The sequence below is a fragment of the Nasonia vitripennis genome, assembly GCF_009193385.2.
Source record: "Nasonia vitripennis strain AsymCx chromosome 3 unlocalized genomic scaffold, Nvit_psr_1.1 chr3_random0004, whole genome shotgun sequence".
Lineage (NCBI taxonomy): Eukaryota > Metazoa > Arthropoda > Insecta > Hymenoptera > Pteromalidae > Nasonia > Nasonia vitripennis.
In genome coordinates, this window is record NW_022279623.1 from 3,792,122 (window position 1) to 3,809,760 (window position 17,639).

Here is a 17,639-nt window from a genome sequence, read left to right on the forward strand (position 1 = left end):
CGCATTGGCAGAACTCCACGGCGTGAATTCAAATTCGACGTTCTCGCGGCATAAAAACGCAATAAAAGGACAGAGGCAGAGATTAACGACCTGCAGCGCAGCGCTGCAAACAGCCCCCGTAAAAGCAGCACCGCAGATATCACGCGGCGCGGACTCTTAATACAATCCTCGACGAGAAATTCCATTTAACCCTCTGGTCCGTATAAGCCACATGATATAGACGCGCAGTCACACGGTCGTCGCGCTGCAGAGGTGCAGCGGTGCAGAGGAGAGGGATGTATATATAGAGGCGCGGGTGGGACGATAAGGCGGATAGTGACTTTACTCACCGCGGTGGATGAAGGGCGCAGCCGCGCGGCACTGTGTAGTGGTGGCAGTTGTTGATCGTCGGGGTTGACGGTGCTGCTGCCTGGCAGCACGAGGCCGCTGGTTCATGTCTGTGCAGGGGTGGATTGTGCTGCTGATGGTGATGATGGCTGAACTGCGTTAGCTGCAGGGAGCTGCGCAGGCTCCCCGACAGATGGCGGTGCGGCGTTAACTGCTCGCTGAAAAAACGGAGGGTAAATTGATTTTTTTGTCATATATAGCTTGTGCGGGTTTGTTTATTTATTCAAATGAATGATATGCATTGTGATTTTTAATTTAAAATTGAGTTGCTGATGTTTATCTAAACTAATTGCGAGTGCAGACACGAATAACATTTATATCAGAAGAAAGAGATTGAGATTAAGAGAGTATAAATTTGAATTGTCCTCTCATCCCCTTTAAAAATGACATCACCACAAAAATTCTCTCAATAAGCATACGTAACGGTCTTCAAATCCCCTCGTAACAGCTCTGCACATACGGAAGGCGGAAGCGAATAATTAACCCTCTCCATCCCCTTACATCTAATACCCGGCGATGACCACTCAAATCCCCGTGAAAAGTAAAAATGCCCATACACACTCCACATTCGGCAGTTGCTCACACATTATAATTACCCGCCATACTTCGCACGCGCGCACCTTTTCACCCATAACACTACGTACATCGGCCTCGATCGTTCAAGATTTTTATTTTCATGTCCCATCGGCTGCTCACCTGCTGGCGCACCGGCTTCCGGTCGTTCGCAGCTGCTGCCGCTCGAAAAACCGTTTTTTCTCTCCTCGCTCGCGCTCGTCCCTCCCGATGTAATAACAAACCCCGCCGCGCGCGGATTTCCAGCCGCGATAATCTCTTATCTCGCTCCCGCTCGCGCGAAAGAAATTCGTCGCGAGAGTTTGAAAATTCCCATGCGTCGGTGAGATTATCTTAATGCGGATCTCTCATAGCCGGGTTGAGGAGGAAAGGGGGGAGTGGAAGATAGGGTTTCTTCGGAACGCAGCGGATAAGTTTTATGAGGGCGATTGTTTGCTTTATACTTTGCGTTGATACCGCGCCGACGAGCGTACGTGTGTGTGCGTATGTGTGTGTGTGTGCGTGTGTGTGTTTGGCCCAGTTCGCGCGCTTCTTTTTCGCGTGGGAGGATTTTCCCGGTGTGTGTCGGATAATCCGTTCGGCCGTGATAAACGCGATACGAAATCAAAGAGGTAATATAAAAACTGCAGTGGAAATTTTTTTCGAATCCATTCAATAACGGATCCAGGATTTATTCATAAAAATATATACATACAGCCGGGGGAAAAGAGAATCGTTCGAATAAAAATCCAAAGAAACGAGAGGCTCCTGCTCAAGCCGATCGCTTTCGCAATCACAGCTCGCTGCAGAGCAGACGCATTCAATCGGCGCGCGTATGAAAACCATCGGCGGAAAAGCGCATTCCGGGAATCGTTCGGAGCAATAAAAATGAAAATAAAAAAGACGCGCGAGCGTGCATCCTCTCCCTCTCGTATGCAGTTATAACGCAACGGAGAGAAAAAAATTCCATCGGCATATTTCCCGCTTCGATTGGCCGCTTAGACAACGAAAGAGAGAGAGAGAGAGAGAGAGAGAGAGAGAGAGAGAGAGAGAGAGAGACTCGCATGCAGCGCTGTAGCATTGAAACGTCGGTAATTAACGAGCCGCTAAGCAGTCGTCGCGAGATTACACGCCGAGAGCGCTCCGAAAAAAGGAAGGAAAACAAAGGCCGCAATTACGGCATTTCCTCGGTGCGATGAACTCCCTCTCTCCCTCTCATCTATCTGCGTTCGCCGGCCGTCGATATAGCTCCGGCTACTGAGCCCGAATGAAAATTGCACCGGCCTCCGCACTGCACGCACGCGACGGGAAATGGAATATGTGCACTTTGCGAGATGGAATATTTCTTCGTATAACTTTGCGCACGCTAGAGGGAGAGAAATGGACTCGATGAGGACTCGCGCGTGGAAAAGAGAGACGCGCCGTGGAAGCGAGCCTCACAACTGTCGCTTGCCATAAATTTTGGAGCAGTGCACGTGGGCTGTGCGAGTATACGTGTATATTGGTATACACGCGCGGTAGTAGTCGCGTCCTGGACGGAAATGCGCGAGAGAGGACGTCGTTTAGCGCGCGAATGCGACAAAGTTTATGCGCTCGCCGGGGTAAATAAGCTGTCGAGTGTGCTGTGTCCGAAACGCGAGGGAGAGATGCGCGCTTTTGTTCACGGGGATGCGAATTTACGCGGGATGGTGATTATGACGAGAAGGCAGATGATCGTGGGTTTTAATTATTGGCTTTTACGGACGAAACCACGCTGTGTGCGCGCTAATTGCCCGATAATGGTGTACGGCGAGAGAGACGTGTTTTTTTATGAGCTACGTTTGACGGAACAGTTTTCAAGCGGTATAGTGCAGGTTGTACTAAAACAGTGTGTAGAGGAGCTAATAGTGTAACATAAACATATAATGCAACTACACATAGTAAAGTGCAGGACTTTACAGCCGTACCTCCGTTTTAATTATGTCGCAAGCTCTAGCAAGCATAGCAGCGTTATAGCAGCCTAAAGCCTGCAAATAAAACAGATCCATTATTCGGGACACGATGTAGCAGTGTACAACGGAACATGGGCACATCGCCGGGCGATAATGACTAATCAGCATCGCGAAACGCGATTTTAACTGTCAATCACCTCGCTCGCAGTGTATCGTCGTTCATAAATTAATCATCACGACCAGCTAACTGTCCCTCTAAGAGAAAGAGCGATAAAATTATACAACAAGCTTTACGACGCATTCTCTCAGCCGAAGCGGCATAAAAAAAAACAATCACGCGGTACGTCTTATCTAAATTGTGAATGGAGGCATCGTAATTTAACGAGAGAGCCTCATCGTTGTCACTCTGCTCTCCCATGAGAAAAAGGCTTAATGTATTGAATATATATTAAGCCTTTTTTTTCATACGCGTATCGCACAAAACTCGGTCGCGGCTCTACGCACTATACAGAGACGCGAAGCCGTTGTTTAGTTATGCCTTACGGAGCGCCGACAATGCACCGGAAAACTCGCTCGAAAAAAACCAGCGGCACGTGCTCACGCGAAACGGTGTAGGTATAAACTCGGGCAACGAAGGAGGCGACATACACACACGGGGCGTATATCGAAATCGGACATGCTCCGCTGACGGCGACGGCTTCCGGTCCCACGACCTTGAACGCGGCCAGCGTGTCATGTTATGCGGCTTTCCATGTATACAAAAATCTTTCGATATGGGGGTGTAATAATGTGCTGCACGATTGTTCGGCGGAGAAGACGCTTGAGAAGCAAAAGACGTCTTTCCGAGAAGACACGAGCTGCTGCGGTGCGAGAGAACTGATATAGGCGGATGATAGACGAGCGCGACTGGCCGGATACGTCGGTCGCGCGACGCTGATACAGCTCAGTCGCTCGAGCGAGGGGATTGTACAGTTCGTTTAAAGTGACGAAAGATCGTCGTCGTTTTGAATTAGCTGAGAGAGAGGATTGATCGTCGAGCTCGGGGGTATATCGAGCGCGTTTTAAAAGTATATTTTTGAGGATGAATCTTTTTTTAACGGAAGTGTCGAGAGAAGCGCGTCCGTCTTCCCGGAAGAGCCATTAAGAGATTCAGTATATAGCCGAACCGTTAGGCGACACTCGAGGGGCTGAATAAATCATGCAATAAATTACGAAAAATAATAACCTCCGAGCATTACGATGCAACTTTCTAGTTCCGTTCGTCCTATATTCATGTATCCTTTACAACTACGACATCGCCAACAATCGTCAGTTCGCGCGCGAATGCAAGCCGAGAAGAAAAGTGCATCTAGCGGAACTGAGAAAAAAATAGCCGAGGAGCAAGAGCTACCCGAGAAGGAAAAACGCGCGGCTCTGCGATAAATGAGCCCGCAAAGCAGCGACTGCAGTCTCGAAAAGAAATTGCGAACAAAGTAGTAGACGCACGGACACACATACGTAACCGCACTTTTACGAGCTGACTTGGTCCGCGGGGCTACATGTGGCACACGTGCCGCGCGGCGCTTATTTAATTTCCAGCGCGTGCCTCGACCGAGAGACTTTTTCTTTCGTACTTTGCATACGAGCGCGAAAGAATACAAGCAAGAAGAAGAAGAAGAAAACGAGAACGCTGCGAGCTGGCTATTAGTCAGCGACACGGTTTCGAGCTTGTATTATGAACGCGCGTGGGTTGGGTGAGAGTTGAGTGTACCGAGAGGTATGGTATATGATTGACGACAATCCGGTACGTTATTTCGCTCGGTCTGTTTTGGGTATATACGCATTGACGGCGATGTCGTAATTCAAAGCTAATCGACTCTTCTTCAAGGTCACTATCTTTCAATTATGGTAGACTCTGCAGTTACAGTCATAGCATGAGCGGCCCATCGAACAGCAGACCCGCCAAGGCAGTTTTCTAACAGATAGCACACCGCTATATATGCAGTGTGAGCGGAAAATACTGTTGAGAGAGGTAGGAAAGCGCCCATTTGCCACCTATCGTCGCTATCCGGACATGGATAGCCCGAAGATCCGAGCTGCGGAAGAAAGGCCAGTCCAAAATTGTTTGGTTTTAAGACAACTATATGACTTGGCGCTTCTGTAACCGACTCTTCGTGCTAACGTATGATACCGCTATACGGCGGCTCGATCAAATTTTGATGCGTACATCTGCTCGCCAAATATTCACCTCGCCATTCGCGCAACATTAATTGCCCATCGCAGCCCTTTATTCGCGGAAACAACGGATGTACGTGCGCTCATTTCGGAAGCGCTGCCGATATACCCTCGCTAAAATAACGAGCGCGTTGTAACGAGGACCAAAGCGGCCGTATTTTTTTCTCGGATTAATGGCTTCACAGCGTTAAAATATCGTAAAATATCTCGGCCATAAAGCGGTGCGTTCGAGTAGATGCGCGATTCATTCATAGCTGATGAATTGTGAATCGCAATTTAACAGCTAGTTTTTTCTCCTCGCAAACAAATACTAGCTGGGCAGTAAAATTTTACGATATCTAGTTTACGTTCGCTGCATGCGTAGATGATAAAGTTCGAGTTGATGCTGCAGCGTTTAGCTCGCTTTTTCGGACGATGTATCAGTGTGATCGATCGATCTTCGCCTTTTACGCCACCGCCAAGCATTCATTATAGAAGCGAACGTATGCGCACTTTAAAAACAGTTTTCAACTCACACTTCCTCTATTATCATGTACATACTTCGTCTAGCGCAGAATCAATCAACGACGGCGAGCGAGAAAAAGGCACAGCAAAAAACTATACACATCCGAACTGCCAACGACCTAACCCTTAACCCGGGCCGGACTGCTGCAGGAACTTTCTCAATTTATAACTACCCATCTATCCGTCCTCTCGAAAACTTTCTTCAGGGCGAAACCATAGGTCCGCGACGAAAGACACCTCGCCGAGAGAGAGAGAGAGAGAGAGAGAGAGAGAGAGAGAGAGAGAGAGAGAGAGAGAGAGAGAGACTCGGCATGCGGGCGAGGGCATTAGCTCCAGCAGCAGATGCTACGCACCGGTATAGGAAGTCGCACACGGCGAGTGCACTTATAGCCTTGTCGTTGTCGTATGCGCCGTTGCATTGTCACGACGACCAACACGTGTGCGCGCGAGAGTCGGGAGAAAAGTAGAGATGAGAGAGAGAGAGAGGGAGAAGAAACTTTTTGGAAACGTTTTGTTGCGCTGCTGCCCCTGCTGGGAGTGCTAATTTATACGCGAGAGTCGAGAGCTAATTTTAAGGTCTGGTCTTTCTCGGCTTTTTGTAAGGGAAGGTCATTACTACGACGCGTTATCGTTGTTAAGCCTGTTAGCTGGAAATTTCGAATGTAATCGAGTTGTTTTCGGTGTTTTTGTTTGTCATCATCATGTATTCTGCACAGAGTCTAACAAAAATCTTCTCAAAATGGTTAATTGCAGAGGTCGACAAAAAAGGCGCCATCATATTATATTCCACACTGCTCGAACAAGCAACTAGAGCAAGCGTAGGCCAAATCCTTCATAACGATCTCTCTCACTCCCTTCGCCGTTAAAAAAATATATGTTGCACTAAAATACCTCGGCACATTGTTAGTTTTAAAGCTGACCATCGTTTTTAATCCAGCCCCGCGAACTTCCTCCAGCAGCATAATAGGGATACCGGCGCAGTTTCAACTCCTCGCTGCATATTCAGCGGAGCGTCGCATTATAACCGGCGCGCAGCACTTCAAGAATAAAAACAACAACAACAACAACGACGCACTGCCGCACTCGACGAAAATTTCCCGCGGCACTATGCGAGCGCGAAACACGCGCTTTTACACACCGAAAAACTTCAAGTTCGCGAAACGAAAAGAATAATAATAAAACAGCTGACGAGAGAGAGAGAGAGAGAGAGAGAGAGAGAGAGAGAGAGAGAGAGAGAGAGAGAGAGGGACGCATCCGGCCAGACGCGTGTTTCCGCACCGACTGCCGACAGAGAAAGCAGCGCCGGCCGAGGCTCGGAGGCGCTCACTGCTGCACGCATCGGCCCCCACTTCTGCACTGTTTCGCTGCCGCTCTGTGGCGGTGTGTGCTCCGTACTCTATCCCTCGGAATGCATGTAGCCCTTTTGGGACGAGTTTTTCCTCGGCGAGGTGTAGTTTTAGGCGCTCTGGATTTTAGTGCGACACGAGGATATTTGCAAGTAAGAGAAGAAAATTAAGCGTGCGAGGTAAAAAACTCGAAAATTCCATCCTCAATTACCTCTCGGCTCTCGAGAGGAGAGAGAGAGAAAGAAAGAGAGGAAAAAAGCAGTTCTAGCGCGTCTAAACGATCCAATTAAAGCCCCTCGACCTCGTCGCTACCGCCGCCGCGCGCCGAATCCGCGTCATATTTGGTGAATGCAGTAGAGTCGGAACCAGTTTCCTTTTTTCGGAGCCGCTCCTTCTCGCGCGCCAGCGCAATTACATTTGAATAAACGCGCGCTTTGTGTATAGTCTGCTCTCATTATACGCCGACCGGTCTCTCCGCCGAGAGAAGAAATTGGAGGGCCGACTCGCGCACAGCACCTGATACCTCCGAAAAACCGTGTATACACAGAGGCGAAACAGGTGAATGCGAAAGTGGACTGCTGTATTGGGTCGAGGCGGCGCGCAGGTATGCCATGTAGACACGATCGCTATGGGGAGTTATAGTTACGTGACGTGGAGCTGTTGAGACGGCTTTGTGTCTCTCGCTCTCGTGAAGCGCACTTCGGCAGAATACCCGACGCTTCTCTTTTTCCCCCCAAGTGCTGCGCAGGCCATTGTTGCTTTTGTTAACAGAGAGGACGCACGTTTTGTCATCAAAGAAGCATTCTTTCAATTCTGGTTTTTTACAAAGTCGATGAAACTTCAAAGCCTCGTCGATCATCCCCGCGGGTTAATTTCGCCTTCGACTTGAGATACGCCAGCGGTAACCGACAGCAGCGAAAGAGAAATCATCTTCGGAAAAGCCTCAGGTGCACGCGCTTCGTCCGTATACCCGCGGCCACGTCCAACTTGTTCGACTGTACCCAACTGTATGCCGATCATAGGCGCTTCTCCCACCCCCCGATTCTCGATCTTTCCCACTTTCGAGAAGCCCGAGGAAATGGAAGGAAGAGCTAATGCTGTTGCTGCAGGTATAAGGGTCGATCCTGAGGGACTCGTGTGCGGAGGCGGCGGCGGTGGGGGGAGTATAGTCTCCGAGGGACGGATCGCTGACTACACCACGACGCCAGGCGCCTCCTTTCGCTTCATTTATTGGAAAAGCGAGAGAAAGGTGCGCAGAGGGTATGGACATAAATTTTGGCACTGCGAACGGAGCAGCGGCGCTTGTGTCGAGGACACTCGCGGTGTGTACTTTGGACGGGAGAGTGAGTTTTTTTCCGAGCTGCGTTTAGAGGAGCATTGGTTGGCTGAGATTTCACTGGTTTATTGGAGTATGATAAATTTTGCCGGTTGCGTTGAACTTTCTAGTTTTTTTTATAGGGCGCTTTGAGAACGTTCGGGTTTGCATCGTAATTTTATCATACTAAACTCCTCGCAAGTCTCGGTTCATGCACGCGTCAATCGTAAGAGTTTAAATCCAATCTCTCTGAGAAAGTAAATTAAAAGCTCGTTTACTTTTTACTATTGCGGTTCACTCGAAAAATGTATATTATCATACATCATCAACGTAAAAAAACACTGTACGAGCACACGAACCAGCCAAAAAAGCCGAGAAATCCCACAAAAATACAATCACTCACTCGTTACGGCCGACGTCCCAGCTCGACTCATTAAAGGCCATCATCAAGTCCCCCAAAAAGTCATCAAGCCAACCGCTCTCCGCGACCACCTTCATCGATTCAGCAAGAAACGTCCGTATGTACCCGTGCGCACACTTCTATATCCCGAGATCGAGCTGCAGCGCACAAAGAAAAAGCACCTCGCGTGACAACTCGGGACGGACTTTTCTCGGAAGGTCGATGGAAAAATGCAGCAGCCAGACAGAGAGAAGCAGGTTTTGTGAATCACCTGTGCATATGTGTGTGTCAAGACACAGCGATGCGCCTTCTTGCCTCTACATGTGTGTATGAGCTCTTCGGAAAAGGGAAAGGGACGGCTCTGCGGTACAAAGGACCGAGACGCATACCGTTCGGAGTACGAGGAGTTTTGAACTTGGAGGGTACTTTGCGCGGCTGTGGGAAGGCTCGCTTTGACTCCGTTTCACTACTTTTGGCCCGAAATTCCGGTGTTTAATCGATCTTCATTTCCAGTCGATTCGATTCAGATCGAAGAAAATTAAATTTTCACCTCCGCCTCGACTTTTCGCGAAATAAAATTAAAATATAGTTCATCAGCCTGATTGACAAAGTTCGCGTGCCGAGCGAAGAGCTTTTTATTAAAAACTTTTCACTCGGCGACCCCGCCCAAAAGTTTTTATGTGGCCTACGAGCACGCGCACCGGAGGCATATACTTTTTCATTTCCAGCGCTAATTTAGTATCTTCCAGCCGCGGTTTTTTTATATTGCGCCACACCACCGCAAGATCCTCTAAAACAAACAGAGATGCAGCGGGACAGAAAGACAGGAAGTGGCGAAAGGCCGAAGCTGCGTGAGAAAAAGCGGCCTTGGTCCGCGGGGAATCGCAGGTATGCAGAAAATCTTCGAAGCCATCGACGACAAAGCGCATATGTGACGAAAGCTATGGGTCGTGAGAATAGACCGAGCACAGAGGTACTCATGAGAAGAGAATTTTTTTCAAAAATCCGGAAATTCGTTTTTCAACGAGAAGATCTACTTTCCAGTTTGCCGAGGGAGAGTGAGCGGGGAGTGTGATTTACAGTGTCGCGGCGGAAAAGTTACGCGTTGTTGAGAATCTGTGTCAGGGGTAGGAGGAAATGTAATTTAACGAAATGCATTTTCATGTAGTCATTTTACAAGAGATTCTACGTCGTCGCTTCTTTTGTCATGTCTGCTGCGAGATGAGCGAGAGTAAGAGGTTTTAATTTTCTAAAATTAATGACTTCCTCACACACGCACACATGCTTCCGGATCAAAAGTCTGCTTTATCTCAAAAACGAAAAGCACATACCGAAAACCGCGCGGCGGTGCTGTAGCAAAGGCCAAAACTCCCTCTCTAATAAATAAGGGAAAGTAAGCCACCACCTACTAAAAGCCGGGGCACACGCAAGAGCCTCAAAGCCCGGCATATAGTCTCTCTACACCCGCACTGAACTTACATACACGCATATAGGTATATATACATAAGCGCGGCTGCTGTGCCGCGCTGCAGGTGAGTGGTAAGCCGATTAAGAGCCGGTGAGATGCGCGCACCACCCTTATTAACGATCCAAGTGGACGACGACGACGACGTGGCAGTAGGTAATTGAAGATTACATGCTTCTCACCTCTCGTCGTGCGAGTACGTATACACTTGCGGGTTTTTTTTTCTCGCGAATTCGCGCGCGGGGGAGTCTTGGTACATCCTATTAAGCGAGTCTTATGCGAAAGAGAGAGAGAGCGAGACGAAGCCGAGGGTGGAGAAAGTGTGTTAGGGAGAAAACAATGTTAAGAGATTCGTAGGGCTATTAGGGGAAGGAGACGCGCTGACCGTAAAAACCGAGCGGGATGATTTAAGAGCTGCGTCGTGGCGACGACGCTAGTGGGAGTTTTTAAAGCCTGGATCGTAGCAGTATCTCAAGAATTTTTTCTCTTACTCTTGAATTTAACATTTTAAGGGGAATGTAGAGTAGTACAAACAAGACCTTGAAACGTCGTAGAAAAAGCGCATGTGAGGAAAGAGAAAACGGACTCTCGCTCTCCTCTCTAACTCGCTTACAAGAGACGCTGTCATTGTCATTAACATCTTGGTTTAATTAAAGCCCAGAGAGACAAACCAGCCGAGCACGTACACGTTTCGCAGAAATGCTCTTGAGTTCGCTAGCTCGCTTGCACGTATATGCGACACGCTCGTTATTATCCTTTTCGAGTGTGTGTCAAACAAAGCCCCTTTCTTCCCAACTCGACTTTGAAGTTGAATCGTTATGTAATTAACTAAATTTTCATCCGCAACTAATTTGGTAACACAGTCGAAACGTCCATAGAGTGGCAACGAATAAGCCAAGCACGAAAAACGAGATATTCCCGCAACTTTGGTATACGAAGACAAAACTGCCAGCCACGTACAAATCAGAAGACACTCGCAGCGATGACGAATAGTTTGCTGTGCTCGTCCTTTGTCCACGACGATCCATTTCCGGAGCGATTCGTTACACGCGCAATAGCGAAAGACAGAGAGGACAAAAAATGGAAGCAGCGGCTATGGTATACAGTCGTACGTGTTATAAGAAGCCTCGACTAATCCGACGCGCCTTTCCGGCCTTTTCCCCCGATGCTATGCTAATTTCGCAAATTGCCTTGTCGCTTATCAAACGCAGGAAGGGGAGAACGGGAGGAAAAAGTCGGAGAGAACGGTTAAGTGGACGAGGAGGAGAGAGAGAGAGAGAGAGAGAGAGAGAGAGAGAGAGAGAGAGAGAGAGAGAGAGAGAGCAGGAAATTAATATCTTTAACAGATGTCACGGTGCGCAAGAGACGGGGAAAAACCGTAATTACTTTTGTGCGGGGATGATTTTTTGATCGGATGGAGGAGATTAAGACTCGATCATCGCGATCAGGTGCTCTATTTTCAGAGTCACGCGCGATTATCCCTACGCTTTTATCGAGATAATGAGACAGCGGTAGTATTCGCTCTCGAATGCTCTGAATTAAGCAATAAATTCAAATTTCGAAAATATGCTCGCGAAATTTCCCTACTCTCGTCCGCGATGGATCGAATAAAAAGTATTATATTGTACTCTGCCGTATAATAGCATCGAGACAAACAAGCACGCGCTCGCGCGGGAGTCGAAGATTTACGACTCCTCATGAGCGAATACATCCCCATTAAGAGAGCAAATTGAAAACAAAAAGGCATCAAAAGCCCGGCCGAGAGAGGGAAAGAGTAAAAATACATGATGGAGTGGAAAAAGCAGTAGCGAGAGAGAAAGCGCAGCAGCGCGTCTACTTTGTACGGAATATACGCCATTATCAAGTATGATTTACGAGTCGAGTCGGGGGAGTACAGTGTACGAGGAGGATGGAATGAAAAGTGCTCTATATAGATTTTCTCGCGCGACGTCGACAACGACGACGAGATAGCTATCCGATTTTTCATCGAGCTTTATCCCCCGCGGCAGTTCTTTCTCTCCCTCTCTCTCGCGTCTTTTGACGATCAGTGCGCTTTAATTCGCGCCGAAAATTTTTCGCGCCTCGTTAAACACGTATTATACATAGCGTGCATGGGCGACTCCGCTTGCGCTTTAAAAACTCCGCGAGGTTGAATTAAGCTCTTTTTCTCTCTCTCTCTCTCTCTCTCTCTCTCTCTCTCTCTCTCTCTCCCTCTGCCTCTGCCTCTCTGCGGCGAAAATTTTTCCACGGAATTTCCGATGCTCATATTCCAGAGGTGCAGCGCGCGCGAGACAAGAAAGTTTTTCGGGCCGAAAGGGGAAAGGCGGGGGTGCGCCGATCCTTATATACGGGTGTGTGTGTGTGTATTGCTTTTGCGCATGAACTTTTCAGAGCCTGCAGCTTTCGAGATTTTCCAGGCTCTGTACAAAGGCCGCTGTTGCGAGAAGTGCGATTAAGGACTGAATTTTTATAGTCGAGCTCGAGAGATCTTTTGTACTGCACCGGCGTACAAAGGCGAAAGCTCGATTTTCATATATAATGTATATATAGGCTTTTCGTATCAGCGACTTTGACTTTCGGTTCGCGCGGAGATTGATCTCCGATCTACCGTTATTGTGTAACAAGACAAGCTTTAGCTTCTACATTTCCTCGAATAAATAAGCGAAGTACCTTTGTACAATTTTTCATTTTCTTTGACCAACCACACGCAAAGAGAGAGATACGTACAGTCCTCGCATACTTTATATGCGGCGAGCATTCTTCCGTCAAATCACTGCGGCACGCAAACGCCGCCGGTATACGTATACGAGCATATGATTAAGTGCCTTTGTGTACGTCCAGCGCGTCCATATAGCGACCCCCTAGACATTCCCGCATATAGACCGAAACACACGTAAATCACATCGGAATAGAGAGCTTTGCTTCCGCACGCGGATAGCCGAAGCTTCGCCTTTGTCGCGGAAAGCACAGTTAGACGCGGTGCAAAGAAAGAAGACGTATAGCATTGGAAAAAAGATGGCATTACAGATACAGCTTCGCGAAGCGAATGGGAGTCGCGCAGCGTAAAAATGCGCACGAAATTCCCGCTTCGATTGATACGAACTCTACGCTGCTGGAAAGCCGATTACGCGGCGCCAATAATCTATATACATAGTATGGGTACCGAAGCAAGGCTTTACTCTTATATACCTATATACTTGTTTCGTTGCGGAATGTATTTTCGCGCGTCGAGAAATTGGAAAAATTTTATAAGTAGCGGATCAATGTAATCTTCTGCCGTGATTATTGCGGCGCTGCTCGGATATTAGTTTGTTTGGAGTCGAGGTGTGGATGGAATTATTTCAGCGTTAACACTTTTCATTCGTAATCGGATATGTAGTTTGTATATTAATTTGCCATTCTTTCGCTCAGCTGATAATACACTCAGACTCGCATAAAAATGTAAAATCGTCGCAATCTCGCAGCTCGCGGAATGCGAAAATAAAATAATCCACGCTGCAGCAAAGTGGCCCCTAACAAAATTTAATTTCCCCCGGCCGCACTGAGAGAAGAAGCTAAGTAGGCAATAAGTGCATTCCCCCTTCATTCAATCCCGCGGCAGCGAAAGGATTTGTTAAATCACAATAAAAGAGAGGGGGAGAGAGAGCAAAGACGAGCTACGTGTCGACAAGAACAATATGCCGCTATCCGCGCGGTGACCGAAACCTCCGCGCACGCGAAATTGAATTCCCGAGTCGCGCAATCTTCCTGCGCCTCTTGGCCTCGGGCCATCCTCCTGACTTTCCTGCTTTTTGCATTGTATACGCGCCGCGAGTCTCGGAGAGGGAGATTAGTGCGCGCGGGTGTCTTCATCTTCTTCTTCTTCTTTCTTGGCTCCTTCTCGGGGCTAAGCCAAAGCCTCGTGAGAGAATTTATCGGCGACATAAAATTTGCCCATTGAACATCCTCCGGAGAGTTTCCCTTGCAGGCTAGATTTTCCTCCTTATGCCGGGCTCTGACTCTTCTTTCTCCTGCTTCTTGTGCGAAGAGTTTTTTGAATTTTGCTTTGGATATTGAAACCCTTTGACTTCGTTCTGTACAGCACGATATAATGGACTTATACGATGTCCTTTCTGATATCGGCTCGTCAATTTTTCTCCTCTTATTCGATTCGACACCAGGTGGCGCGCGTCCCTTATTGGAGCACTCGAATCGCTGTTCGTATAAACAGATGGGTGTATGTATATAGCTATCGGTGAAGCCCGTAGTAATGATGTTACCGAAGTAGATGGTTATAAGTCGGACGTCTGCAGTCGAGCGAAGAGCCCTGTAATTTTGCTTTACGATCTCGCAATTTCGCGATTCACTTTCACCCCGAGCAAAGTTACGCGGAGAGCATAACGTTATCCATCGGGGCCTAGTCGGCCGTAAAGAAATTCCTCGCGTTTCGAGGAATATCCATCACGATTAAAAATTAACTACTGCGGGCTATATATTACATGCTGTATGTACGAGAGTTATTAAATCATCGCGCTGGGTTACGCGCAAACGGTGACACGTTTTCTCTTTCAATCATTCTCTTTATATATACGGCGCGGCTCGTAAAGTATCGCCACGGCGAGGGGCGATAAAATCACGTCGTTCCGAGAAAAAAGCGTCTATGGCTCCAATTATCCCACGGAAAATTCGATCTAAAAATAATCCATCTCCTCCGTGCTAACCCTTTATAATTTCCTCCAATCCATCACCTTCTCCCCGAACCTATCCGAACCACCCTCTAGTCCGGTAGAGCAGCAGTCATCCTCCCGAACGATGCAACGATTCCCAAGCGAGCAACTCTCGAGAGCTGCTGCAGCGGCGGCGGCGAAGACGAATGCGTTTCGGCGCATTAGGTATGCGGCGCGTCGAGTTCGGGTCACGAGACAGATGTAGCTGGCCCAGCCGCTGGACATATCGGGCGAAAAGTCGAGGAGATGTGCGGTACGTGTGTGTGTCGGGGCTGCATGCGCACGCTTGTGGCTCTCGAGCTATTAGGAAATGGATTTGGAATTCATGTGTTTGAGCTTCGACTGCTTTCTTTCTTCCCCTTTCGTACCCACTCGGACTGATTAAAAAGAAGACCGGCTACGGAGAGTGTATCATTAGCGCGATGAGGTGGTGTGTGCGTTGTCAGGTCTGAAGAATTTTCGAACGCAATATTTTTAAATAACGCGCGATCAGACGTTGCCGCGAGCATCGTCATCCGTGGAATTCGGATGCGGTTGAAAAATAGGGCGAGCGAGCGTGGCTGTACTCGAAACTGCGAAATGAGACCTCGATCTCGCGCGGAACACTCAATCACCGGATCCGCAACGATCCATATCGAGCCTGCGGTGTACCCTTTAAAATTCTCGCTGCACGCTCGACTAAACGACGCGCGAGTACAAGAGCTCGTTTCTCAGAAAAACAATATAGCGAAAGGGTCACCCGTACGGGCGTCGAATTTCGAAGCGCACGCTACACAACTGCACCGGTCTTAAAACGCAGTCCGCCAGATCCGCGTTATACGGCTCTCTGATGGAACGACGGGGTCGAGGTTTCGCTCCCCGCGTCGTCGTCGTTCTCTCCAGCTATACGAATTGCAAATCCCTCTGAGCTACATTGCAGCCGTCGCGGATCATCCGCAATTAGGATGGGGTTAGAGAACGCGATCGTTTATATTCTCTGGAAAATAGATTGATTTCCAACCATGCATTTCTTTACTTATAAAATAATAAGAGCTTTGTCCTTGATACCAAACTGCAACAAGACGCTCCGATGCAGCTTAAGTAACCGATACATAGAGTATCAATAGGACAACGCGAGCCCTCAATTAGAAACTGTACACACAAAGCAGCCAAAGCGTCAAAGTTCAAGCTATAATTAGCCGAGGGCCAATTAGCCGACTTGCACAACAATTACGCCAACTTCGTAAATTGCGGCTGCCGCGAGCTTTTATCTCCGAGACACTTACTCCCCACCACGTATACTCCGCGCGGAAGCGTCCAGATCCGAGATTACGCGCGAGCGACACAGTCGTGTACGGTAATTAAAAAACATTACACCGAGCGCTCGATTCATCAAGAATCGTCCTACGCAATCTCCGAATTAACGCGAAAAAGAGAGAGAGAGAGAGAGAGAGAGAGAGAGAGAGAGAGAGAGAGAGAGAGAGAGAGAGAGAGAGAAGCAATTAGCAACGCTCCGCAGATGAGAAATATGCGAGATAGGCTCTCTGCAGCGAGCCGAGGGACAAGTTCAAAAAGCCACTGATGCTATAGGGAACGATAGAGCAAATGAATTTTCGCACGAAACGAAATGTAAAAGAACGACGAGCGTAAACGACGAGGGACAGAGCAGAAGAGATAAAGCGGAGGACTGGAAAGTGTAACAGACTTTAATTGCACTACGCCGGGATACAGCGTTGCAGCAGCGAGGAGTGTGGAGCCTGGCAGTTCGCCAGGACAATTTAATATCGCACGTTTTTTGTCGCTCGCACTTTTTTCCTTCTTTCTTTCGCCGCTCGCCAAATCATTCGACGCGTTGTCCACTGGCTTTGATACGCTCGCAGCGCGCGGCCTGTCCTGCTTTTTGACCCTTTCAAGGCGGACGATTGATTTTTTTCGCATCAGGGTCGAAGTTTTTTAATATCGTCGATGCTCCACTGCACTACTAGGTTATACGTCGTTGTTGTTCTGCCTTCGATTGAAATTTTTCGATATCGACGCGGGGGCACGGATATTACGGCTGTAAATGATACCAATTTTCGATACTCGCTATTTGTATTATACCTATAACGTCGTAAAAATCACGGCGCGAAAATTTACAAGTGGCGAAGGCATAATTCCGCGCCGCGGGTGATTCATAATGCGGATCGTCGTGGTAGCTAGCGGTCGCGGTGTACAATAACCCGACGTATATTACATGGGCGACAGTGACGTTTAATCAAGCGAGGCTTAAACGCCGATAAATTACCGGTTCTTCAGATCTTTCGTAACCTCAATTTATGCACGCAATATCCGCCCGGATATTCGGCCGTTTCCGCTACACTGCCCGCCGACACGCGAAAGTCCAACGACTTATATATTGCGGCGCTCGGGGGGCATCGGCCCTCGCGAGATTATTTCGAAAACTCAGACGTGCTAATTTGGCTGCGGAATTTGCTGGATCCGCGATAGGCGATTATTATTTTATTTACGTAGAGGGAGAGAGGGTGCGGGAAAGTCCGTTCCGTGCGCATTGTGTGTTATTCATGCGGAGAATGTACGCAACCGCGAGTTTGGCTGTATATTATACACATCCCGGAGAGTCGAGAGCGCGAGCACAATCGGCCGCCTTGCGGAAACCCTAGACTTTCAAAAAGCCAGCGAAGCGTGTTATTAATAATTTGCGTGCTTAATTAAAAAGCAGAGATTATAATATGCGTATACATATTGTTATTTCGTGATAAAAGATTTCCTGTGGCGAAAGTCGCCCCTTTCACTGCGGACTCAATGGCAGATGATATCAATTATGCGGCTGTATTTTGCAA

General features: G+C 48.2%; 1 protein-coding gene across 14 annotated transcripts in view; it reads right to left on the bottom strand.

Annotated features, from left to right (window-relative positions):
- The window catches only part of LOC100117488, a 153,041-nt gene that overhangs the window by 94,751 nt on the left and 40,651 nt on the right, over window positions 1–17,639 (bottom strand). For 12 of the 14 annotated variants that reach the window (XR_004345221.1, XR_004226997.2, XR_004226998.2 and 9 more), the window contains one exon: window positions 330–545. Coding sequence is in view for 8 of the 14 variants with exons in the window: in XM_031925790.2 (XP_031781650.1) it covers window positions 330–545 (216 nt within the window). In the remaining 6 variants the exon portion in view is untranslated. Of the gene's footprint in view, window positions 1–329; window positions 546–2,885; window positions 2,946–6,479; window positions 6,829–17,639 lie in introns of those variants that run through there. The other 2 variants (XM_031925785.2, XM_016984337.2) reach the window with 2 other exon arrangements.